The following is a 26,168-nucleotide window of genomic DNA, read 5'->3' on the forward strand; positions in this document are numbered from 1 at the left end:
GGGATCAAGCGGGCACCTGCCATATTCAATGAGCAAGACCTACACCAAGTTTCGGTGGAGAAATTTGTATATGTTCCTGGTACATCACGTGGCTGGTGTACCATCCAATAAACATAGGACATGTAGAATTATTGTCTAACTTACTGCATTTTTTTTATAACATGTGGCGAGTTGCATTGGAAATATTCCATATGTCTTCCGTCTATTGAATGGTACACCAGCCACGTAATGTATCCGAAACACTCAAAAATTACTCGCTTCAGTGGGGTCTATTCAATGAGATTTCGATGCAATTCCCCGAGAGTATTCATTGATCTTTGATTATGTAGTGTGTAGAGGGTAAAACATTCTGAACACACAGCACAGTAGCCTTGATCTCATCTTGCATGTTTCTAATGTGGACTTTGGTTAACACCGTGTTGAATTAGTTCAAGTTTGACTTGAACATTGAATGAGAAAAGCTAGAAAGAAAGTTTGACTACAAATTGGCAAGCCAACCAAGTTGGGCTGACAAACATACTGTTGAAACGGGCTTTAAGACACTCCATTCAGCCCATCACAATGTCTTCCGTACGAATCAAAACTACTGCGTCTTCTTGATTATGTTAGATAACTCTTGACATACAAGTTTTTGAAATTTGTTATTTATTTTTTAATTGGGCAGATAGTTGCTCCCTCCCTTGGGTTGGGTGTTCAAATAAACTTGAAAACTAGTCTCTGTTCCAATAGACTATAGAATTTACAATGATCCAAAAAACTATGATCGTTCTTCTTTCCATGTGGGAACTGGTTTTGTTGGTGGTTTTGTGAAGAAAAAAAATGTTGATCAATACAATTGATGCAAAGTCCAGCCCGTGATTACTGCCAATGATTAAAACATCCATTCAAAAAAAAAAAAAAAAAAGCTTATTCTGAAGTCAAAAGTCAATATTCTATAATTTGATTAACAATTAGGAAATGATGAATGCAGTGCAAAACTATCTTCCTCTTCATGCCTTGTATGTGAAAGCATGAAGCTAATTTTGAAGTGCAAATAATAAGTTCTTTCGTCATCACCAAATGGTGTGAAAAGAAGAATCATAGATTTTTTATATGAAAATTCCAAGATTATTTAGGCAAATAGATTGGTTTAGATGATTGAAAGATATGATTTTGAATGCGAATCGTTACAAATTTATCTTTCATATAAAAATAATAATAATAATAATAAAAGAAACAAAATTGTTGATGTCCCCAAGTTTCAAGAGAGAGGGAGAGGAAAACAAAGGGAACAATGGGTTTGGATATCTTAGCCAAACCCTCTTGTCAAAGTTGCCAAATTTAATTGCAAGATGTGGACGGCATAGAATGGAGACAACAATGTTATTGTACAACGCTAGTGGTTGCTAGTGGGCAATGGTGGTGGTGGTGATGGTGCTGCTTAACCCTAATGACAATGACAATGACCATGATGCCTATAAATTCCCTTTGGGTCAAACTATCCAGATTGTGTTTGCTCTATGGCTGGCATTTATGTTCATTATAAATATCTTTTGGAAGACTCAGAGAAATTTCAATCTTTCCAGCACAATATAATCCCATCCCTCTTTTCCTTGCCAATCAAGTTTTCTTGACTTTGCAAAAAAAAAGAAAAAAAGAATCAACATTCTCTTTGCAGGTTGAATTTATAATCTCAGGAAGAATTTTGAAGATTCAAGTTTTTGTTTATGTGCATTTGGAAAATGGAGAACTTGTAAACAAAAGTCAGAAATAACAAGAGTTGTTTTAACCCTCTGTCATTAATTTAATTATCATTTGATTGACTGGTGTGCTGCCTTTTACTTTTCCCAGTTTGCGCTCAACATGATAGAAACTTTCAAACAACATTCATGAACCATAATTGTTCTTTTCACCTTTTTTTTAAAGGCTCCCTTTTCATTTCTGAAATTAGGTAACCTTTGTGTTGTGTGTATAATTTATTCTCAGTTGAAAGGCTCCATGATCAAGCCATATAAACTGTATTTTATTGGCTTCAAACAAAGCCAAATAGTTTGTAAAGGAAAAAAAAAAACAAATTGATTGCCAAAGATGACATGCGCATTATTGAAGAAATTATAGAATATTACGGTAGTATGGTCACGTGATATTTTTATACATGTGTTATAATATGGATGGATGACATGATTTATTTTCCCCCTTTTAGCAAATTGTATCAATAAATATTTACTCATATTATAACACGTGTACAAGATGTACCACATAATCGTGCTTCCGTAACATTCTATAATCACTCACATTAATCGCCTCTCCTTAATTACTTAAACAAAGGTTTAGCTGATGTGGATAGCATTAGGAGTTCATTAGTCAACAAACATATGGTGGCAGCAGACTTACAAAAAGGTTCCAAAAGTAAAGAAGTAAAAGCCCATCAAACTGAACAAAACCAAATCATAAAAAAAAAAAAAAAGGTGAAACCATTAGATGTATCTTCTTTTACCATATATGACATGGCAATATAATAACCCATAAAATGATTTAAAGGACCCAAAGCATGATAATTTTTTTATCTTCAAGTTGATGAGTCAATGCATCACCATGATTATCTTTCTTTTCTTAATTTCTTCTAGAGTTGTTTTAAAAAGGCACACTAATTGTGCTCCCTAAAAAAGAAAAGAATTTGGATATGCATGCAAGTCATCATTCAAATATATATGAAGCTATTCAACTTTAGGTAGCTTCATTACATGAAATTTTATTTGATTTATGTAGCATTTGAAGATTGAATCCAAGATTGTGAAATCTTTTACAATATATAAAAGGAATTTTTTTTTATCTGATATCTAGACCCTGTTGGCATATGTGAATAGAGTTTTAATTAACAAAATAGTAAGTAAACTAATAATTTGTTGAATAAAAATTCACTTATTCAGACAATAACAAGTCTATTAAAACTAACATTTCCTAACATATGAATGGAGTTTAAATTAACAAAATAATAAGTAACCCATATTTTAAATCATTGGATAAGAGTATAAATTATTTTCTCAGAACCTTGAGCTTTGCAGAGTACATATCTACACAAGTAGGTAAAACAGAAACTCCCAAAAAATTGCAACATGCAAATAATTAAGTGTGTGGTTTAGTTTAATATGCAAAATGCACACATAAATTAAGGCCCATTTGATTATATGTTAGGTAGGGTTAGTATATGATTATATTTATTAAAAATTAAATTTAAAATAAAAAATATATAAATATAAAAAAATAAAAATAAAAACTCAGGTGCTGATAAAAGAGACAAAAGTTGGGAAAGAGTGGGTGGGTCTAAGGAGAGAAGCAAATGGGTGTGCATAAGCATAGGTGGTGGTGGTGGTGGCTTAAGAAGGTTTCTCCACTTGCAATATTGGAATGATGGTTGGTTTGAAATGTTGAATGGGATTAGATATAAGAAAGTGGCAAATTCAGATTTCTATTTGTTTAATGAATAACAATAACAACCTAGGCTGACATTCATTAGGCTCTTAATTATAGTATTTGTTTATGTTCGATAATGGCATATTCTCAATCCACCCTTTATTTTTCAAGTGTCGAATAATGCAAATCATGTAACCTAGGAAACCTGTTACCTTTGTCTTATGATTTGCCACGTGGCAATATGTTTTGTTACCACATTTCCATATGATGTTCAAAAGAGCTTTAGAACAAGCCCTAGGCTTTTTCTTTGGATAAGTATTTTTGGGATAATAATATAGGGGGAAATGATGGCAAAAGGAGCTTATCACATTTTTTTTCTTCTCACTTTCCCCCAATTAGGGTTTTTGTCTTTGCCAATATTTCCATGATTAGTTTGAAAAATCAAGAGTTAATGTGACTTTGGTGATATGACCAGCATGATCGAAATAAATGTTTTAATTAAGATGATACTGTTTTTAAATAGGGGAAAAAAAAAAGTCTATGCGATTCAAAAACACTTCCCAATCCACAACCACAATCTAGAAACCCCTTTGGTTCCAGGGGTTTTTCCCATGTAACCACCCTTTTGGCAAATAAACCAGGTCCCTCTCTCCCCATTATGTTGCGGAGAGAGTTATCCCTCCTAACTTTTTGTTGAGTTTTATAACTCTTTTGTGTTTTTCTTGCCCCTAGCACATGGAGTATGTTTCTCCACCATGGTTTATTCAATACTGGCTTTGATTTGAGTCTTATGCATCCTCCCAATCTTCAACTTTGGGAGCTGAGTTCCTGATTATGTAGTTTACTCATTGTATTGCATTGCTTTACTTTTCCAATTCTTGTATGCAAGAACCTCCTCTGGTTGTGTTCTTCATGTAATTTTCTTGTATTTCAACGTTGTTTCTTAATGGAACTGTACTTTTTACCAAAAAGTTGTCTATGATATTCATTCTCAGGTTTTCAGCTAGCTCAAGTCACTGGGAAAGTTTTACCCATGTCTGTCATTTTATTCCTATTGATCTAATAAAATTCTATCGCCTTTTTATAAATAAATAAAAAGATAGATCAACCCCCACCCCAAAAATGAAGAAATAAAATAAAAGGTTTTGAAACATCTTTGAACTTAGGAGATTTTAAGTCATGATAAGTTTAGTTTTGGTAGAAAATACAATGTCATATTTTCTAATTTTCACATTAAGCTCCATGATTAGTTTCTTTTACTCTACATTTAGGCGGAGAAAATAAACTTAGAATTTAGACAAAAATATGAATTTTTAAATTGACATATACCAAATCTCTTTTTTGAATTCATAGATGAAGAAATTTTTAAAATTTAAAATTTAAAAGTTTCATATTGTTGAAATTTGGATGTTATAAATTCTTACTTTTCACTTTAGAAACTTGATATTTGCAATTGCTGATAGGGGCAAATTGGTCATAAAAAATATAATTAATGTTTGCATTGGTTTCCCATGGAAAAGGAAAATGAAACTTCAATATGAATGGATGATTTCATCTCCCCATATTTTTCCATGAGCCAGGAAATGTTTTCTCAAATATGGACTTATCAAACATGATAAAGTAAATAATTTTTCAATCCTAAACTCATTTTTCTTTCGAACCAAACACATTCCAAAATCCATTGTTCTTTACCTGCAATGCCCTCATCAAATTTGAGCTATGTTAGAATCCCGTATCAGTTATGAAATGAGTCATTGTGGTTATCCCAAGTGGTGTTATCATTGGAGTGAGAAAGATCAAGTGTCTTATATGTGCAGATGGCATCTTTTAAAAAAAACACATTTTGGACTTGAAGGCCAAAAAATAAATTCGTGCAAGATTGGGTTCAACTGAACAAGGTAGAGAGCTAGTTCCTTTTATATGAAGGTGGAGCAAGTGTTTGGATCATGAGATCAAAATTTTCCAAAGTGGAGATTATTGGAAAATGTAACTTAGATTAAATTCATGTTGAAATCACCCATCAACTTTGTAAACAGTAATTAATTGGTATATAAGAAATTAGACCACACAAAAATAATTTCGAGACTTTTAATAAAGTTTATACTTGTTGACAATTCAAGTGATTAATTTAGTGAGATGTTGACATATTCGGCGTACATGTATGTATGAATTCATGAATATCGACCTAAATGCTCCTCAGCACTAACCAGATTGAAATCCTCCAACCCCCTATTCTCCAACGACTTCTTAAAGTCTACTTCAACCTTTACAAACTCAAATTGTGATACTTAATTACAACTTGCATTCAAGGTGAACCAAGTAAAATAATTGATTGAGTTTGTACACGAAGTCGGGTTTTTTATGATCACCATCTAGCACTCCCCCTCTTTCCTTCCATGAATATTTAATAGCCAACAACAACCTAAAGTCAACAAAAAGACAAGTCCACATTAGTCAAGCCCTTTATAAAATTCTAACAGTACCTTAGTAAATGCTTAGCATAATTAGTAATCTGCAACCACCCCACCTCACCAAATTTAATAACTAAATTACTTTCCAAATGACACCAAAATCTCAAAATCAAAATTCCATTTCAATACAAGGTCAAGCACTCAAAGCCCACCTGCGAGTTGACAAAGCACATCGCACACGCAATCATCCCCTGCCACGTGTCCCTCATCCCTTGCATCTCATCAATCCCCCTCGCCCCCGATCCAACGGTGCTTGCGGCACGCTTTTCCAGGCCTATTTATTGGCTTTTGCTCTTTGACATTTCGATGCTACAAAGGAATTTCACCACGTCATATCAACGCTTCTCATCGGCGCGTGACCGAACCTCCATTACAAATAAACCACGTCTCTTCTCTTCCCGTGCATTCCACGCTCCGCAAAGAAGGTAATCATGGCGAAGCGAAAACTAATCTCGAAATTAAACCCACGAGTTTACTTATTAAACCCCCCAACCTTGGTCAACGCCCGAAATAAATAAAAAGCACAAAAAAAACATTTTCAATAATTAAAAACTGAAAATAAAAAGTCTTTATTTTTATCTCCCATTTCAAAAAGCTTCTGCTGAAAGTCAACGCCTCTCCCTCTTCTTCTTCTCAGCTTCATTTCTCTATCTGGCGTGCTCTCTCTGTCTCTCTATCTCTCTCAATCGGCCATGAGAGTGAAATCAAAAGCTTGACATATTCAATTGAATTTTATTTATTTGTTAGGGTTCGAATTCGATCAATTTATTATGGGGAACGGCTTTGGGAAAGTGAGCGGGTGCTTCACCGGCGGCAAAGAACGACGTTGTCACGGGAGGCACGACGTGGCGGTTGTAGCTTCGGACTCATACGACGAGGGACTCGGGCACTCCTTCTGCTACGTCCGACCCGACCCCACTTGGCTCGCCTCGTCCAAAGTCCACTCTGAAGAAGCAACCACCTTCAGAACCATCTCCGGCGCCTCGGTCAGCGCCAACACCTCCACCCCTCTCTCCACATCTCTAGTCGATCTCTACTCATACAACAGCATCGATCGAGCGGCGGCTTTCGAGAGCTCGACCTCCTTCGCTTCGATTCCTCTGCAACCCATCCCGAGAAATCTGATCAATTCGGGTCCGATTTCAGGTAACCTGGGAGCTGGAGTTCCCGGTTCGGGTCCGCTCGAGAGAGGGTTCTTGTCGGGTCCGATTGAGCGCGGGTTCATGTCGGGTCCGCTCGACCGCGGGATCTTCTCGGGTCCAATGGAAAAGGGTTACTCCGAACAGTTCCAGAGGAGCTTCTCAATTGGCGGTCTCGGGTTTAAACCGAGATCCGGGAAGCGGAAGTTGATTCGGGTTTTGCAGAGGGCGATATCGAAGACGATATATCGGGGTCAAAACTCGATTGTTTTGCCGATAAAAAGCCGGGTCGTATCGGTGAAGGAGGATTGGGTTGTTGGTGGACAAGAGAAGTTTCATCATCACAATGAGAACTTGACTGTGAGCAGTGTGAATTTCAGCAGCGAGGGTAGTTTGGAAGACGACGAGTCATTGGCAAGTCAGAATCTTCAATGGGCTCAGGGGAAAGCAGGGGAGGATCGGGTACACGTCGTTGTTTCGGAGGAGGATGGATGGGTTTTCGTCGGGATTTACGACGGATTCAACGGCCCAGATGCGCCGGATTACTTGTTATCCAACTTGTACTCAGCTGTGAACAAGGAGTTGAAAGGGTTGTTGTGGGATGAGAGGGCTGAATCGGGTGCGGTGGCCGCCCCTGCAACCTCCCCTGTTCACTATGAAGATTCGAATTCGGTTTCGAATATGGAGAGTGATGGTGATTTGGGAAGGAATCCAATGGTGGATGACTGTGCTCAGTGTGTTGAGCAAGAGAATCATCCTTCTGCAAGTGGGGATGGGAATTTAGATTCCAATTCCAGGAGCATGGAAGGGAGGAATTCGAAAACCAAGTACCGGGGCACCGCAAGGAAATGGGAGGATAATCAGAGGAGGTGGAGGTGTGAATGGGATAGAGAGAGAGTGGAGCTTGATAGGAGGTTGAAGGAACAGCTCAGTAAGTTTGTTGGCTCTGATGGGTCATCAGCAGGAGGAGCTACTATTAACCACTCTGATGTTTTGAAGGCTCTGTCTCAAGCTTTGAGAAAAACAGAGGAGGCCTATTTGGAAGTTGCTGATAAGATGCTTTTGGAAAATCCTGAATTGGCTCTAATGGGTTCTTGTGTTCTTGTGATGCTCATGAAGGGTGAGGATGTTTATGTGATGAATGTGGGCGATAGTCGGGTGGTTTTGGCTCAAAAGGCGGAACCCGATTATTGGCTAGGGAAGATTAGGCAGGATTTGGAGAGGATTAATGAGGAAACTTTAAATGATCTTGAAGCCTCTGATGGCGAGAGAGCCAATACAATTCCCAATTTGACTGCTATTCAGCTTACCATGGATCACAGCACCAGTGTAGAAGAGGTGGGATATGATTCCTTTTTGTGTTGTTTTTTGGTTATTAGTTTGTGAGCTTTGCCTCATCATTTTGTATGCTGCATTTTCCAGGAAGTTCATAGGATCAGAAATGAACATCCGGAGGATCCTTGTGCTGTGATGAATGACCGTGTCAAGGGTTCATTGAAAGTCACTCGGGCTTTTGGTGCTGGTTTTCTCAAACAGGTACTTAAACATTTTACACTTGTTGCTGTTCTTCAACGTTCTTTTTGGCCTTGTTTGATTTAGAAATCCATTACATCTCCTGTAATTATGACTGTGTATCAGTAAAATTTAGCATTAAGGCATTACAGCCACAGTGATTCGTAACGTCCAATCGCAACGATAACTTACTTCTTCACTTCAAGTCCTATCTTGTTAACATGTAGTATGCTTAATCCAGGAAAGGATCTGACCTGAATGAATATGATGATGATATTAATGTGTACTGGAACAATATAGACCTGCTTTTCTTACTTCACGAAAGCAATGGGAAGCACTTACAATAATCACTGCTAGAGAAAATTAGAGAAAGATTTGAGCTGCTAGATGCAACAGATGGAGGGCGGAACATACTGCAGACTGTTACTTATATACATATATACACATCTATTTTCTGTACTTTGAAAGATCACTACGATTAGATTTACAGTGTGTCATCAAAAAATAGTTTGCCTTATTTCTTTCTGTCATTTCTCTCTGTGTGCAGCCTAAATGGAACAATGCACTTCTAGAGGCGTTTCAAATAGACTATGTAGGGACTTCGCCGTACATCACTTGTTTTCCATCTCTCCACCACCACAGATTAGGCCCAAAAGACAGGTTTTTGGTACTATCCTCCGATGGGTTGTACCAATACTTCACCAACAAAGAAGCTGTTTCTGAAGTTGAACTTTTCATCACATTGCAACCCGAAGGTGATCCGGCACAGCATCTGGTTGAGGAAGTGCTTTTCCGGGCTGCGAAAAAGGCCGGTAAGATGTAGTGAACAATTTCTTCAAAATTGTTCTTACAATAGAAAAGTTTTATCCATTGCATTGCAGGACACTAACACAGTGAACTTGGTTTTTGTGATTCTCAGGTATGGACTTCCATGAGTTGCTCCAAATACCACAAGGGGATCGAAGGCGGTACCATGATGATGTTTCTATCATCGTTATTTCATTAGAAGGAAGAATATGGAGATCATGTGTATATAAGTAGAGAAAATCACAGATAAATATTTATAAAAAAATTATAGAGACAGCCCGGAAAAAAGTCAGGCATTTTCCTCATCTTCGTTTTTGTTTTTGTTTATATCCTTAATCACCTTTGTAAAATACCAATTAAGCTTCAGGAAGTGGCTGAGGAACTTGGTTGTCCAGTTTTCTGGGTGGTGAGGACTGTAAAGATGTAAAAGCTGGTTCTAGTTGATTATAGACTGTCATAGAAAAAAAAAATTGTAATTTTCTAATAAATGACATTCCTTTCAAAAAGGGTTTTGTTTGGCACTATCTCTACCCATCATTTTCTTTCGTGTAATTCTTGTATCAAAACTTTATTGGATTGGCAACACTAGTCATATCTCAGCATCTGCATCTTCTTCTTTTTGTAAGCAATTGGATAGTTAGCTATCCAAATGTTAATTATATGCCAAATAAGAAAATACTAGGTTTATTCCCTTTTCAGAATAACTAGATATCTTGGTTTTACGGCCAACGGAGTCTAGTCCAGTAAAAAAGGACATTGACTTGCTCTCTGCGTGAATGTTAGAAACCCTGCAAGTGCCCAAAAACCTGGGCATCCCTCCTTTAAACTATCGCTTGTATTTTTTTTTTAAAGATATCGTTCCACAAAAAGTGAACCTCTTTATTTGTGTTGCACTCATTCTATGGGGCATATGTTCTTCGTGAGCTTTCTGTGGTACACCTAACCCTTCAATCTTGTGCTTCACCTTGGAGGAAGCTTCACCTTTTCTTATTTTAAAAATCACGAGGAACCTAAAGTTGACTTCTGTAAATCACAGATTAAGTCTAGCTGGTGGAGAGTTTCCTACTCATTTCCTATCTACTTAGTGCAAAGTCAGCAGCAGATTGGAAACAGTCAAGCCTTCTTCAGTTGACCATGTCCTAAAAATCCAACCCATTTATTTAAAACAATGAAATCCAACTATAAAAAAAAAACCCAAGATAGAAGAAACCCTTTTGAGTTTTGACTCTGAATTCTCATACATATGTCTTTTGGTCGTGCCACGCAGCAGAATGAGAGCCCCATGCAGAGCAGGACCTTGGCTTTGGAGCTTTAATTATAAATCATAATTTCTCCTAACTGTTATCTACTTCTGAATTCATAGTTAATGCAAATGCAGGTGGGGGAAGGTTGGATGAATAAAACTCATGAATGATGTAAACGTGTCCGGCATATTGTTGTCATCAAATTGCAAACTGCAAAGCTTTTGATTTCAATTTTCAGTTACATCCTGCTACAGTTAAGCCATTTCAGCCTATCCCAACCAGTTCCTTCTTTGAGAGGTAAAAAGTACAGAATTTTTGTGCCGCCAATTGAAAGTTTTTCTTTGACCCTCCAGAAAAAGAGGAAAGGTTTTGGATTTTTGCAATAAATGATGTTTGGTTCCAGTTTCGAAAATTAAAAGGAGGTTTTTGCAGATCACTTATTAGTGTAGTGGTTTGGAGTAATTATTCTTTCAGATAAGGTCTTGAGTTCGAGTCCTAGCATCAGTCGTGTAATATGTGTGAATCGCCACTCTTAATAGAAAATGTCCTCAAAAAAAAAGAAAAAAGAAATAAAAAAATTAGTCTTTTAAGACTGGCCCAAATTTGTAGTGAGCTGAGCTTCCAATTTCCCAATGAGAAAATGGGCTAGAAACTTGAACAGCCTAATCAAAGAACATAGGCTTTCTTTACTGTTTGTGAAGCTCTTTGGTGGCTGTATATCAGACTTGAGATCGCACATTCTAGGCCCAAAATAATTTCCCAAATACATATCTGACTTTGATAAGAACTTTTGAGAAAAATCCTTTTCGATAAAATCATAACTTAATCAACACAATACAAAATTATATGTATTTTATATGATATGAATGCAGACTAGCAGCAGCAGCAACAAAGATTTGCAGGCCAATAACAAAAGACTGCAACAAGAAGATTCTGGGATTGTAGAAAAAACTTTTAGCAGAATAATAAAATATGTATGAAGGACAAAAGGAACCATCCATAACAATGATCATCCCTCCCTTACAAAACAAATAGCAAATGAAAAGATGAGCAGAAGTACAACTTTCTACCTATATTTGTTTCATGGAACAAGGGCCTAGGAAAAGGAAATTCCTTTTTTCCCATGTTTGGATGGATGGCACAATAAAGCACAAGTTTTGCAAACCCAGGTGTCCTAGTGGGTTTTGTGTTTTCATTGGAATGAACTTCGTATAAATAAGAATTATCAACTTGCATGAGTGCTCCAATGATAAAATGGTGAGTATTAGTAACCGTAAGGGAAATAAAAATCAGAATAATTTAAATATTCATGTGTTAATAAACACGTAGAAAATTAAGAATCGAAATCATTTCAACACTTATTTAAGCAAACATGTGCAAAATTAATCGAGTTTGCTCGATACTTGTGATTGTCTATATATACCTTTACTCGACTAGGGTAGGTGAGCCCAAAGAGTTTTTTTTCTTCTCCTTTTTAGTCCAAAGACTCGAGTGCTTTTCAATTGTTCGTATAATGAATGTTACATGTGTCCCTTCTTACAAGTAATTACAGCAAACTTTGATTCTTATTTGTTCAGGAACCAAACAAATGAAAACATTCCCACCATTTCTAAACACTCAAATGAAAATAAGTGGTGTAGACAGTAACTTAAAATGATTCATATTTAAGGAATAGGTCCACGATTCCAAGAGCCAATTTCTCAAAACTACAAACAAACTCAAAAACACATATATAATTCAAAATTCAAAACTCATTGCGGGCCTCACTTCACTACAAATTCAAACCAAAACACCCTCTGCTGTCCAGTAGTGTAGTAGAGAGAGAGAGAGAGAGAGAGAGACGTTGACTTCACAACCTCAATACCTTTTATACAATTCCAAACTCCAACAACGACTGATATATATATATATATATATATATATATTTACACAACTTTGCTTTCAAACTGGAAATTTCAATACAAACCATCTGACATATGTGACCCTCACGTTGGTTCCAATATCACTCAAATGTATTTATTTTTTTGTACTTAAAAATAAATAAAAACTTTGAAACCTTCTCCTATCCTGTAGCACTCTTGAAATTAACTTAAACTATTGACATTTGTGTCTCATTCTTCCCTTTGATTACATATGCAAGTCTAGCTTGGTCGAATAATACCAAACTGGTCTAGAAAAATTTCTTCTTCTCTTTTGCTCTCTCATTTTTCTCATCTAAGACATGTCTATCCTAAGCAACAACAATAGCAGCAATGGTGCACCCTCATTTCATGAGTTCAAGAAACAAGCTTCTTTTTTCTTTAAGGAGAAGATTAAGACTGCAAGATTAGTCCTCACAGATGTTACACCAGCACAACTGTAAGAATACTTAGAAATTAGCATTTCTGTGTTTTCATTTGTTGAGTTTTGATTTATGGGATTTGGTTTGTTGGTCTGGTTTTGGTCATGGAACTTGTTTCTGGCTTTGGATTCTGATGTGATGAACTTTCTCGGTGGTGCGTGATTGATGTCTTAAGATTGACTGAAGAAGCTTCAAATGGAAATCCATGGGCACCAGACACAAGGACCTTGGGTTCAATTTCAAAGGCTGCTTTTGAGCTTGATGATTATACAAGAATTGTGGAGATTTTGCACAAAAGGTTTCTGGGTGTTTTTGCTTTCTTTTCTTCTATTTATTACAGAAATTTTGTGATTATATGATGATGTTTCTATGTTGTTATAAATTGTGCATCAGATTTCTGAAGTTTGAAAGGAAGAACTGGAGGGTCTCTTACAATTCTCTGATTGTAATAGAGCACTTGTTGACTCATGGACCAGAGAGTGTTGCAGTTGAGTTTGAAGTTGACAAAAATGTAATTGAGCAGATGGGAAGCTTCCAGTACATAGATGAAAAAGGGTTTGTAATTCTGATATAGTTCTTCCTGCAAATGTGTCTTTTGGTGCTATATGTTTTCTTTTCTCAATGAATATGGATCTAACAGATCTAAATATTTACATGCAGATTCAATTGGGGCCTTGCTCTTAGGAAGAAGTCAGGGAGAATAGTGAAGCTGCTAGAGAAAGGTCCTCTTCTCAAAGAAGAGAGAGACCGAGCTCGGAAGCTAACGAGAGGGATTCAAGGGTTTGGAAGCTTCTGCCAAAGATCATCTGATTCTCCAGCACAAGGCATTTTAAGAGAATCATCCTTTGAAACATATGGAAGGTCTAATTCTCAATCTCACTTCAGCAACCATGAAAACCAAGAAAATCAGTTTCCATCCCCCACCGCGGATGATTTTACTAAGAAAGTTGAAGAATCAAAGCAGAGCAATGAAAATGTTGTGATCATTGAGGCTGGCAAGGGAGCAGAGAATTCAAGGTCTTGTGGTAGCTTTGGAGATGGTGAGGTGGCTCAGAAACCTGAAACTCAAACAAGTTTTAAAGAAAACATGATTCCAAACAAGGAAGAGTTAGATAGATGGAACTGCGTGGGGGAGTCTAATCCACTTTTGGGTGGTGAGAGAGATGGGACCAGGGTTGAAAATTCTGCTGAAGATGAACACCCTTTCAATGAAATTAACAATCAAAGTGCTGCTTCATTGATTGCTGCAAGTAATGCTCTAATATAAAAAGAAGAAAAGAAAACTGTCTGCAAATTTCTTCCACTGAATGTGGAATCAGCTACTTGGTTGAAATTTTATTGTTCCTATATAATGTGTTGTTTGAAAATTAGGCAATAGCCAAGACTAAATCTTCTATCTTGATTTTCCTCAATTTTGGTTAATTTAAACTTAAACCATGGTTGATGCATAATGATTCTCTCCATTTAACTTTATAAGGCTTTCATATTTTGGTAGCTTTTGTGCAAGATGCCAGTTTCCTCAATGCTTCGGATGCCAACCAACTTTCCTATCATTTGATGATATACAATGGTTACAAGAAGCATCTACACGTGAGAAGGACAAAGCGACGTAAATACATACATACATACATACATACATGAATGAAATTATTGAGATTTCAAGACTTGCAAAGCCAATCTTGTATAGCATGCCGTAGGGCATGGTTGGGAGTGAGATGCAAGTTACTCAATTTCAAATTGGTCATCGGAGACGTTTCGCGACAATTTTGCAACCAACCACGCAAAGCTTCACCTTCGTAAGTGAAGCCATCAGCTGCCACCTGAGGGTCGTGCATTATTTCCTGAAACCAACCAATAATGTGCGTAAGCCATTAGCCATGAAAGTCGAACTACAAACTGGACAGCAAATTCCAGCTTAAGTTTGAACCCTGTTTACTACGTTGCCTCTTATGTTCAAGTTAAAAGCTTGGAGCTTTTATGGTGCATATTTTGCAATTCATGAGCTCTCACAAATGCAAAACCCTGGTCGAACTAAATCCAGGTCTAGGGCTTCACAGCACCTTCTTGAATTGAAGAGAAAAAACCAAATGAACCCAAGGGGTTATTAGAATTTAGAACATATAGCAACTGAGCTTGGAGAGTCTGATCCCAACCCTTTTTTTGGTCAATGTCTGATCCCAACTTTAGGCTTATGAGTTTTAGGGTAACCTAGTGGTTGATCAGCTGATTTAAAAAATTCGGCACTTCATAACTGGTCATTATAATAGTGCTATTCCTCAACTAAGTTATATACGCGAGTATCGCTCACCTGAAGGATCGGGCACAAGAAAAAAGATGGCACTGGTCGCTCTTCAGGGGCATGCAACTGATGCAATTCCCTCACTAAAGCCGGTGTAATCTCTGGTCTTTCGCTACTATTCAATTCACAGCATTGCAGCCCAAGGTCTACCAATCGCCTTGCCACAGTTATAGGCCATTCTCCAGCTGAGGAATCCAGAATTGATGCCAAGTTTCCACATAAAACTGCCTTGCGCACCTCACTTGCTAAGCCAACTGGAGGCCGTCTGGTGACTAACTGGAGAATGATTAGCCCAAAGGAATAAATATCAGACTTGGGAGTCAGGACTCCAATTCTCTGAAGCTCTGGATCTGTGTAAGGAAAAGCACCCTTTGGCTCAGTACCCCGGCGGAAACTTCGACAATAAAGATTGTCTTCAGTTACCAGCCTGCAAATCCCAAAATCACAAATCTTGCAGCTAAGTTCTGAATCTAGTAGGATGTTTTGGGGCTTCAAATCACCATGGACAATCTTTTCAGGTTTAGAAGAGTGCAAGAAGCAAAGGGCACTAGATATTTCAGCAATTATCCGTGTTCGGGTCTTCCATGGCACTGATGAACCGTTGCTTTTCCTGAAAAGATGGTCTTGGAGGCTCCCATTGGATAAGTGCTCATACACAAGCGACCAGGCTTCTGGACACACACCAAGCAAGGTCACAAGATGAGGATGCTGTAATTTTCCAAGTACTTGTACCTGCAAGCACAAAATAAATATTATTGCAGATCTACAATTTTAGATGAGGGGTACAGAATCAAAGAAAGGCAAATATGTGAGCATCGTGTGAAGTACCATAGATATTAACCACTCCATCAGTTTGACATAAATTATGAGAGAGAGGGAGAGAGAGAGAGAACCTCTTGTTGAAACTCTGCTTGTCCTTGCATGTTATGTGGATGCAACTTCCTTATAGCGACAGTTCTGCCCATCATTTCCCCCTTAAAAACACAACCATATCCTCCCTGCCCAATTTTAAAGCTCTCAGAAAAATTGCATGTTGCAGTTTGTAGATCTGACAATGAGAATTCTGACAACTTTGGCAGTTCTTCAGCAGACCCAACGAGCCCATTGCAGTTTGCAGCTCCAGCCTGTCGATGATTTCTCCACCGCTCAAGCCAGCGTAGGGCTTCCATCTTCTGTCGTTGAATACTCTGTTTTTCTTGCTGAAGAGTTGCAATTGAAGTCTGAATTAGTTTCACTTCCCCAGAAGCTTCATTAAACCTACGATTTGCTTCCTGTGCTCGACTGTCTAGAAGGGCAATATTTGTCATGGTCCTCCTTATCTCTCTACTAACTTCTTCTTTCTCTTGCAAGAGTTTTTGTTGTTCCCCTATCGTAGTTCTCAGGGCATCCTCAGCCTCTGTTCTAAGTTTAACTTCACAGGCATGGGCTAACTCAAATTGCTTGACCTGAATAAAATAGAGCGAAACAATTTGGAGTTCAGTAGTAATTCACAAGATTCAGGAATCAATTATTTCATTTAAATTCATAACCCAGCTGTGAAGACGATCAGATCTGTTGTTATGACCCACAAATACAAAGTCCTCAAATATACTTCTCCTAGAACTTCCTTAACCAGAATTTTTGAGGTTACTAATTTTCTGGTGTCTTTCCAGCAGCCAAGTTTTATATTAGTATCAAGAAGACATAAATGTTGGAAGCCAAACAGAAAATGAAGGTATAAGTAGAATTTACTTTAACTTCTTCTAAAGATGGTCATCTACTGCACCTGCCTAAAAGGATTCACAAAAGCAGTATGGATAACAGCCATGTTTAGAAAGATATATTTGCATTTGTTATATTTCAGGTGAAAGAACCTTTTTTCCTGTAGAAGGAAATTGAAATTTGAAAGTATTGACAAGTTCCCTTAGTCACATAACAAAAAATTACTTTTAGTGATAGCAATGGGGTGTATGTCAGTTTGAAACCAATACAATTTAGTCAATCCGCATTGGATGATTGATTTTGATAATGGAAAAATACAAAAATGAAATATTAAACATTTATCCTTAGGTTTAATCTAATCAAACATATTAATAGACGTAAATGTAAAATATAAATGAAGAACTAGAGAAAATTGTTTTGATTATATAACATATTAAACATAACTCCATTAAATGACTTAAAATATTCATAACATTTTACACTACAAATACCTACAAGAGCAAAATAAGCATAAAACTAACTAGATTGGATTGGATTTGATTGGATTCTCAAAAGCAAATCCGTCATCCGATCCAATCATGTCGGTTTTGAAAATTACAGATCCAATCCAATCCGCCAAATCATCGAAACCGATAGAAATTGGATTGGATTGGATTGATCGGTTTGGGCGGCTTGGATTGGACTTGTATACCCCTAGATAGCATCCATAGTCATAAACTTGAACTAAAATTTATCATGTCATACCCTAACTCCTAGGAGCCATAATACTGAAAATGTAAGTCCTAAAACTGAAATAGGAACACCAACTCGCAGTTACCTTGTAGATAGCTTTCATAGCTTCTGATTCTAAATGTTTGCGCTTCAATAGCTCTGCAAATGCATTGTCCTTTGATGCCTCAGCTTCTAAAGTAGCTTCTGCAAGCCTACCATATAAACTCTGTTCCTCAACATTTATATCAGAATCTGAAGGCATCATTCCCTCGGCAGAATTATATCCTGAACCAGAGCTTGTACTTGAACTAATTGAATTATGAATATTGTAGGGTAAGGATGTATTTGTAGAACAAGATAAAGTTGGTGATGCAGCCGATTCTTGGTGAAATTCCTTATTTTCTCGAGGGAGAACTTTGGCAATCTGCAGTTGCCTACATGAAGGCGGAGAACTTTGGCCTTCTGAAGCATCTCTCGTCCAGACATGTTTCCCTTTGTTGACAAACCATATTTCACAAAACAAGGCAGCATATTTGGCAGCATAATTTGCTTTGCTGGAGTTCTTTTTCACCTTCATGCAACTGTATTAAAATATTAGGAAGACATGCTTTGCAACTATACTAAAATTTAAAAGAAATACATAACGAATAATATATGTCCAAAAATATAACATTTAAGTTTCACGAAGAAGCACAAGAAAACTAGCAACATGTACTTTTCATTGCATTATCTGATAAAGGCAAATTTTCAGAAAACAGAAGTTCACACGTACTTTTTCGTTTTTTTTATCACTTGGTAAATGTACTTAGACAACTGGGGTGGGTTCAACTCCTACTTACTGGAGGAGGAGTATATCCATGGACCCTGAAGGAGCCCCACCCTGAAGATTTTGGGGCACAAGGTGAGTTCTTAAATAGGCCCACAAGACAAAAGTTGCTGAAATCTATACTTTCTAAGACAAGAAAAAACAACACATAATAAAAGTTAATACAATAAAACTTAAACCACTTGAAATGAGGTCACCTATCTGGTGTATAAGTAAGCATAATTTTATTGTTCTGTCAAAGATGATACATGCACGGTTGGACTGAAGTCAGGGCCCTGGCCAAAGGTGAAAATCTGGTGGCCCTAGGCGGCCGCCTCATTTGCCTACCCCAAGGCCAAGGGAGGAGGGATGACCAGTGGACTATAGCATAATCAGTTCACAAATACACTTTAACAATGTTTGAGGAAGCTCTTCAGATTTTTTTTAATTTTTTATTGCAGTATGAATAAGCTGGATAAGAAAATTTTGTTGTCTAAGTAATTAGCAATTTAACACAACCACAGATTTCAATCCATTGTGCTCTTTTACAATTATGTTAACTTATGAAAGTAAACTATTCAACTTCCAGTGGAAAATTACCCAAATATTTTGTGCACCACTTACTTTTCTGGTACAGCCCCCATAACAAGCTTCCTAACCCCATGTCTGTTGACCAAGTCTACAATTCCCTTCTGAATTTCATTAGCTTCAACCATGGCAATGCTTGCTTTAACCTGTAAAGTAAATGCTTACAGTGACACTAATATACTTCTTTAGAATAATTGAATTTTACAAGAGATGTGTAAATTTCTAATCAGTAATGATGCAATTGTCATTTAAAGGAATGTCGGATTTTGCCGCATAGCATTTGACAAAATTTTAACACTAATACTCAATTACCTATCGCATAATGTTCTCAGCCCCGACTCAAAATGTATTGGGAGAAATAAAGTAATGGAATAAATCAAGGCTTCTTCCGAAAATAAAGAACATCATAATTGCGAGCAACTATGTTTACCAAAATTTTGCAGCATACAAACTGCTCAAATTTATAATTGTAATGATAATAAATGCTAAACATAAAGAAACCAAGCACACCTTTGCTCTAGAGCAAACCCTCAAATAATTTTGCAAAATCTTCATTTTCCGTTCCCCTTCCTCCCTTCTGAAAGCAGACACCACTTCGGCATTTGCTTGACTTGCTGGTAGCTTTCCTACTGCACAATGTAATCATGAATGAAACACAATTTCAAACAAATCAAAGTAGAACAGAGAAGATCTCAGATTGCTTAGCAAACTCCTGGGAAATAAGAACCGAAAAGTGGACCCGGTAACACAGCATAATTGAATAGATTTTTCCTCGATTGTTCGTTGTCTTAAGAACCCTCTTATTTCTCGGATGCCAAATAGAACAACAAACAGAAAATAATTGACAATATCCACAACACGTGGTTAAAGGGTCAATTTTTTTTCCACATTTTAAAATGTTTTCAAACACTTTCTTAATTCAAAGAAAAACCTAAAGACCAATGTAAGCATATTCCTCAGAAAATATATAATTAGAGAATTTCAATAAGAACTTAATAGAAATCAAAGAAATTTAGAGCCTTCCCACCAAAAAAAAAAAGAATAATTCAGAGCCCTTTACAGAAACACAGAGAGACTTACAGAGTGTCGGAATGAGCTGAGAAGGCTGATGAACATGAAGTATACAAATTTCTTTACAGCCAAAGTGCTTGAAAGTCCAATGAAGCAAGCTCACAGCTTTCTCAACAGACTTGCCAACTGCCACATGTACCTTATCAACGCCGCCACCATTATCTTCTTCTTCAAAAATCTCAGCCAAATGAGAGGTAGTGGGCGGCCGGTCAAACCCACGTCGGAAACTCACCGGAGACGAGAACCCAGAAAGGGATTCACCAGCTGAGCCGTGCAATGGATGTGAAGGCTGTATGAGCTCCATGGAAGGGTCAAGCTCAAGCAGCTCCGTTGATGGTGGAGTTAGGCTTTAAGCTTTGTGGGTTTGTGTTGAGAGGTAATTGGCATTTGATATAACTGATATTTGGTGGAATAGGTTTGGATTTGTTGGAGCTCTTTCTTCTTTGTTTCCGAAGGAGGCTTGACCTTTTGTGCTGACTTGATTGTGACAGAGGAAAAGTTGACGGTGGAGGAAGAAAGAGATTATCTTTTTCCTGTGTTTTCTGGTCAAGACTTTATTTTTAAAAAAAATAAAAATTAGAGAGTATCTTCATGGTCATGTGGGCATCTTTGGATTCTTTTATTGGTATTTTCATTATATAAAAAAATTCATTAAACTTGATAATCATATACAAAACAACAAATAGCTATAGTTGCCCAATAAGATCAATGAATTATTATTTTATAAGGAAAATATTTCATAACCCAATTGTTTTTTTCAGTTTTTTTCTGAAAATTTTCTGATAATAAAGAATTTTGAAAAGGAAATTGGACTTTACATTATTTTCCATCTTTCTGTTTTTGTTATATAATTTCCAGGAAATGATATATGTGATAGAGTTAAGAAAAAACAAAATAGGTTTCTCATCATCTTTCTTCATTTTATCATCTTGTGTTTTTTGTTTTTCGTTTATGACTTGCAATCTGAAAAGTGAAAGATGTGGATGGCAGTGCAATTGTCACACATGAAGATGTGCAAGTTGTTGCGTTCAATTGAGCATGTGCTGTTATTGGTTAGTCAATTAAAGAATTTAGTATTGAAAGGTTGGTCTATATTCTATAACAAAGACAAAAACAAAACAAAAAACAAAGCAAACGACTCTTTCCCTACGACAGAGAGTAATTAATTAACAATTTTCTTTTCTTTTAACAGTTATTAATCCTTGCTGTCTTTTCATGGAATAAGGCAGGGAAGGGGCCAATTGCTTCGAGTCATTGGATTGGAGCCTTAGATGCAAAGCAATTGTCAAAATATACGTTTCGTTTCGTTTCATTTCTTATCAATAAGACTTTAAGCTTAACCTAACTAATAGCCGTACATGAAATCCTTACCTATCTAATATTTAAATTTAACGGCTATTGTCTCAAGTCACCAACACTCACCACACCACACCAACAAAGAAGATGTCTCAAGTCACCAAAGTAAAACTAGTGGGGCAGCTTGTGAGGGTATCATTCCACCGTGAATAACGGCTACTTAGTAGTTAGGAATTTACGGAAAAATTATTATATATTATTGATGCTTATGTTATAATAACGGCAAGTTAGTAGTTATATGACGTCATCGTATTTCAGTATCACATAATATTTACTTAATTTCACCAACGAAGGCATGATAAATGCCATTGTTGGATAAACACAATGAACGCTCTCTTAAAATGATTATTGGGAGGAACACGTGATATGTTCTATTTGCAGCTTTGGTTTGATCATCAACAGTGAAGTCACTTCCAACTAACCACCATAACTATCCAACAACCAAATACCAGGCAGCGACCAACAACCAACCACGAAGCAAACTCTTCGGGGACGATCAATGGCCAAGGTCAAGTCTAAATACTAACAGACTAGCTCAAAATAAGAGGCATTGAGATTGAGCTTCAGATTTGGTCTCAACCAGTTGTTTGGTAAGCAAGCAAACAGGAACTAAAGAGACCAGGAAAAGAAAATTTTAGATTCGGACGATTCCAGAAGGAACTCCATATCAAACAAGTCCTCGGAAAAAATACTCATTGAAACGGAAACTTCTTAAAACTTAAGTGTATGAACTTATTAAACTAAACTTCAATTCATCTGGGCAATAACAGAGCCACTACAAATATATAAAATGATGGAGAAACATTAACTTATTAAATCATCAGAGAGGCCCTCAAGAATTTAAATGGCAGCATATTTGATTTTTAATCAGCGAGGTGGGAGGACCAAAAAATTTATAAATGGCAGAGGCTAGCATTGAACGAATACTTGTTCCACGCTTAATACAAAAAATAACAACTAAACAGTTCAACTCTCTGCCATAACCTCCACATCTCGTAGTTCATTGTTTCAACAACACTGGACACAGAAGTTTTGAGAGAAGCAAAGGTAGAGTAAAAACTTGCGAGCTGCAATTGTTGTGCCGTAAAATACTAGACATCACACACTCCCATACCAGGGCCTTAGAAGCACTTCCTGTGTACAATTGATGGGCCAGATTCGTCATACTCTGCCTTTGCGATCCACATCTGCGTTCCAAAAGTAAACAATAGCGCTCCATTAGCATTACTAATATAATAATTATAAAGACTTAGCTATTCCCTTAAGGAGAAAAGTAAATCAGAGAAACAGAAAACTATGATTTGTTAATAAGGGTTGGTTAACAAAAATATGGTTCGCTCAGTACTCTCAGAATCATTATTGCTGTCATATATACTAAGATAACATACCTGCTGGAAAGTGCTAAGAGATGCAAGGATGGATCCACCAATCCAGACACTGTACTTCCTCTCAGGTGGAGCAACAACCTTGATTTTCATGCTGCTAGGTGCTAAAGCTGTGATTTCTTTGCTCATTCTGTCAGCAATGCCAGGGAACATGGTAGACCCACCACTAAGAACAATGTTTCCATACAAATCTTTCCTAATATCGACATCACACTTCATGATAGAGTTGTATGTGGTCTCGTGAATGCCTGCAGATTCCATTCCAATCATAGACGGCTGGAAAAGTACTTCTGGGCAGCGGAAACGCTCAGCACCAATGGTGATCACCTGCCCATCAGGCAATTCATAGCTTTTCTCAACAGAAGAACTAGTCTTTGATGTTTCAAGCTCCTGCTCATAATCAAGGGCAATATATGCAAGCTTCTCCTTCATATCCCTGACAATTTCACGCTCAGCTGTGGTGGTGAAGGAATAACCACGCTCCGTCAAAATTTTCATAAGGGCATCAGTGAGGTCACGACCTGCTAAGTCAAGACGAAGGATAGCATGCGGGAGAGCATATCCCTCGTAAATGGGGACAGTGTGACTGACACCATCTCCAGAGTCCAGAACAATACCTGCATGGACGTTCGAGGGTGAAAAATTACAAACAAATAATTGAGATGGAAGCCAAAGAAACATTGTACACCCTAGTTGGGGAGGGGGGGGCATTGCTGTTGGTATGAACATACAGAAATCATTTAGTTAAGTTAACTAACACCTGCGATATAAAAAAAAAAAATATTAAAAAGAGGTTATAGAAGGCAATCCCTTGCTGCAGTAAGAATAAATTTCACCTAAACTATACTGAAAACAGAAATTCCTTCAACCCTATTGGTTTAAACTTGGAAGCACAAAACTATCCTCCCTTATAAACTTATAAAAACCACTTCACTGTTTTATTCAATGCTTAACACAGTGGCACATGCTTTTTCTTAGGAACACTTCAATACTGACCAGTGATCACAAATCAATTTGCAAACCAAGCTCTTTGAAATGCTAACTAACAGCATCTTAAACACATTGCATGACTTGATCAGTCCATTTAAGTCATTCACCACAGAAAATCAACTGACTCCAAATAAATTCAAATCCATAACATTGCTAAATTATTCAAATTGCTCACCAGTTGTACGACCACTGGCGTATAGGGAAAGAACAGCCTGGATGGCTACATACATGGCAGGAGTGTTGAATGTCTCAAACATAATTTGGGTCATTTTCTCACGATTAGCCTTTGGGTTCAGAGGTGCTTCAGTGAGTAGAACTGGATGTTCTTCTGGAGCCACACGAAGTTCATTGTAGAAAGTATGATGCCAAATCTTTTCCATGTCATCCCAGTTGCTCACAATACCATGTTCAATCGGGTATTTCAAAGTCAATATACCACGCTTAGACTGAGCCTCATCGCCAACATATGCATCCTTTTGACCCATGCCAACCATCACACCTGTGTGACGTGGGCGGCCAACAATGCTAGGAAAGACAGCCCTTGGAGCATCATCTCCAGCAAACCCAGCCTACAAGTTCACATTGCAACAGAACCATTATATTTTAAGACTGAAACTGCAGATCATGCACATCTTTGCCAGACAAACATTATAGAAAAGGTCAACAGAATCAAATTTAGTCAGCAATATTTGGAGATAAAAGTGTCCTGATGCCATACCTTAACCATTCCTGTGCCATTGTCACACACAAGTGGTTGAATATCCTCAGCGTCGGCCATTTTTCTAATACCAGCTGTAGAGACGAATCAACTGAAATATAATGGGACAAAATATGAACACTGGATAAATAAAAACACTGCAGAGGTAAAATATAAAATTAAAAAAATCATGAATTTCATAAACATACACAAATATTAAGTTTTACACCAATTTATTTAATTTAACACACATAATAATACGATAACTGAAATGATCAACTAGTTTGCACACCAATGGTGGTGAATGTACCTTAACAGATTCTTAGTTTCATCACTTATAGCAAAACAATACAAATTTTCTTAATCATTATTACCGGAATAATTCACAATTCTTGATGGACGAAGCCCATCCAATAATATGACAGGAAAACAAAAACCACACTGAAAATTCCATCCTAACAGCAATCCATTCGAGTGATATTTCCATGAAAACATGACTTATGCGAAAGGCAATAGTCAATCGAGATAAATTCTTGAATCTCAGGAATTTGTGCGCCTCATTCATTTCACAGCTATACAAACTATCTCAAAATTACGTTGCTTTGCATTATGAAATTATTAAATGTTTAATCAAGAACCGAATTCTCTCTGAAACAAATTAATAATATATAACAAACAAAATCAGATTGTATATGCCAATGGATTATTCAAAATCCAATAGCCACCTCACAAATCCAAAAGAAACGACAAAATACTTCCAACAAATTCAAATTCCCGCAAATTCACGATAACAGATTAACAATGCAGGCGATCCAAAACAACAGGTCGGCCAAAAGTGACAAAATTGCGAACGAAAATGAAACTGTCCTATATCCAAAACCGTCCAGAGAAAAACTTGAAATCGGCAATGACGACATTAGATTAAAAAGATTGTTACGCTTTGTTTGGTTGCAAGGAAAGCGTTTGATTTTCTCGGAAAATGAATGCAGAAGAGAGATCTGACCTTTGATTTGGCGTCGACGAAGGAACACTCGTATCTAAACAGTGGTGCGCGCCTTAGGGTTCAAAATTTAGACCTCAAACCCCACCTGAAATTCGCTTTTTAAATCCACCACTCTCTCAACGTTCAATGAGGGCCGTCGGATCTGTTGAACGAGATCTCAGTTCGTGGCGACGCGTGCCCTTCTTATCTGGGGCTCCCCCGTAACTAAAGGCTGTTTCAAATGCTTTGTCAATCAATCCAGGTGTTATAGGAGGGAGAGCTATACTTTTTCCAATTTCCTAGTTTCCTTTTGGACCATATTCCTTGGGCTTGGTTTTCTGGGCCTTAAAACACATTAACCCAAATCTCAACTAACCCATAAGGCTAACCCAGTTATTGACCGGGGAAAATGAAATTTGGTATAGTCGGTTTTGGGTTGATAATTTTTGACATGACTTGACAATACGACTCGAACTCGGAAAGGCTATAATAAGGGGTTGTGGTGAGGGGGTGGTGGGAGAGGTTCAATCCCACTATCTAATAAGAGAGAGAAAATATTGAACTTGAACTTTTATAATAATTGGATGGTTGAATTGAACCCTTACCAAAATCTCCCTTATTATAGAAGCTCCCACTCGAACTCAACACGAAAGTAGTTGATTTCGGGTTGATTATT

General features: G+C 37.2%; 4 protein-coding genes across 4 annotated transcripts; 2 read left to right on the forward strand and 2 right to left on the reverse strand.

Annotated features, from left to right (window-relative positions):
• Positions 6,243-9,627, forward strand: LOC18775451 (probable protein phosphatase 2C 4). The gene is made up of 4 exons (XM_007206362.2): positions 6,243-8,341; positions 8,426-8,539; positions 9,063-9,327; positions 9,435-9,627. Exons 1-4 carry the CDS (start codon positions 6,635-6,637, stop codon positions 9,554-9,556), a joined length of 2,208 nt encoding a protein of 735 aa, XP_007206424.1. The 5' UTR covers positions 6,243-6,634; the 3' UTR covers positions 9,557-9,627.
• On the forward strand, positions 12,624-14,355 carry LOC18773339 (clathrin interactor 1). Its single transcript, XM_007205430.2, has 4 exons — positions 12,624-12,924; positions 13,083-13,205; positions 13,301-13,462; positions 13,568-14,355. The coding sequence occupies exons 1-4, from the start codon at positions 12,788-12,790 to the stop codon at positions 14,172-14,174; spliced, it is 1,029 nt and encodes a 342-aa protein (XP_007205492.1). The 5' UTR covers positions 12,624-12,787; the 3' UTR covers positions 14,175-14,355.
• On the reverse strand, positions 14,438-20,620 carry LOC18772463 (U-box domain-containing protein 33). The gene is made up of 7 exons (XM_007208651.2): positions 20,092-20,620; positions 19,522-19,640; positions 19,048-19,157; positions 17,725-18,199; positions 16,100-16,651; positions 15,216-15,938; positions 14,438-14,748 (listed from the first exon to the last, which is right to left on the reverse strand). Exons 1-7 carry the CDS (start codon positions 20,384-20,386, stop codon positions 14,566-14,568), a joined length of 2,457 nt encoding a protein of 818 aa, XP_007208713.1. The 5' UTR covers positions 20,387-20,620; the 3' UTR covers positions 14,438-14,565.
• On the reverse strand, positions 22,150-25,712 carry LOC18775589 (actin). Its single transcript, XM_007205304.2, has 5 exons — positions 25,514-25,712; positions 24,532-24,622; positions 23,989-24,382; positions 22,827-23,440; positions 22,150-22,625 (listed from the first exon to the last, which is right to left on the reverse strand). Exons 2-5 carry the CDS (start codon positions 24,589-24,591, stop codon positions 22,560-22,562), a joined length of 1,134 nt encoding a protein of 377 aa, XP_007205366.1. The 5' UTR covers positions 24,592-24,622; positions 25,514-25,712; the 3' UTR covers positions 22,150-22,559.

This window comes from Prunus persica, chromosome G6 (genome assembly GCF_000346465.2).
Source record: "Prunus persica cultivar Lovell chromosome G6, Prunus_persica_NCBIv2, whole genome shotgun sequence".
Classification (NCBI taxonomy): Eukaryota; Viridiplantae; Streptophyta; class Magnoliopsida; order Rosales; family Rosaceae; genus Prunus; species Prunus persica.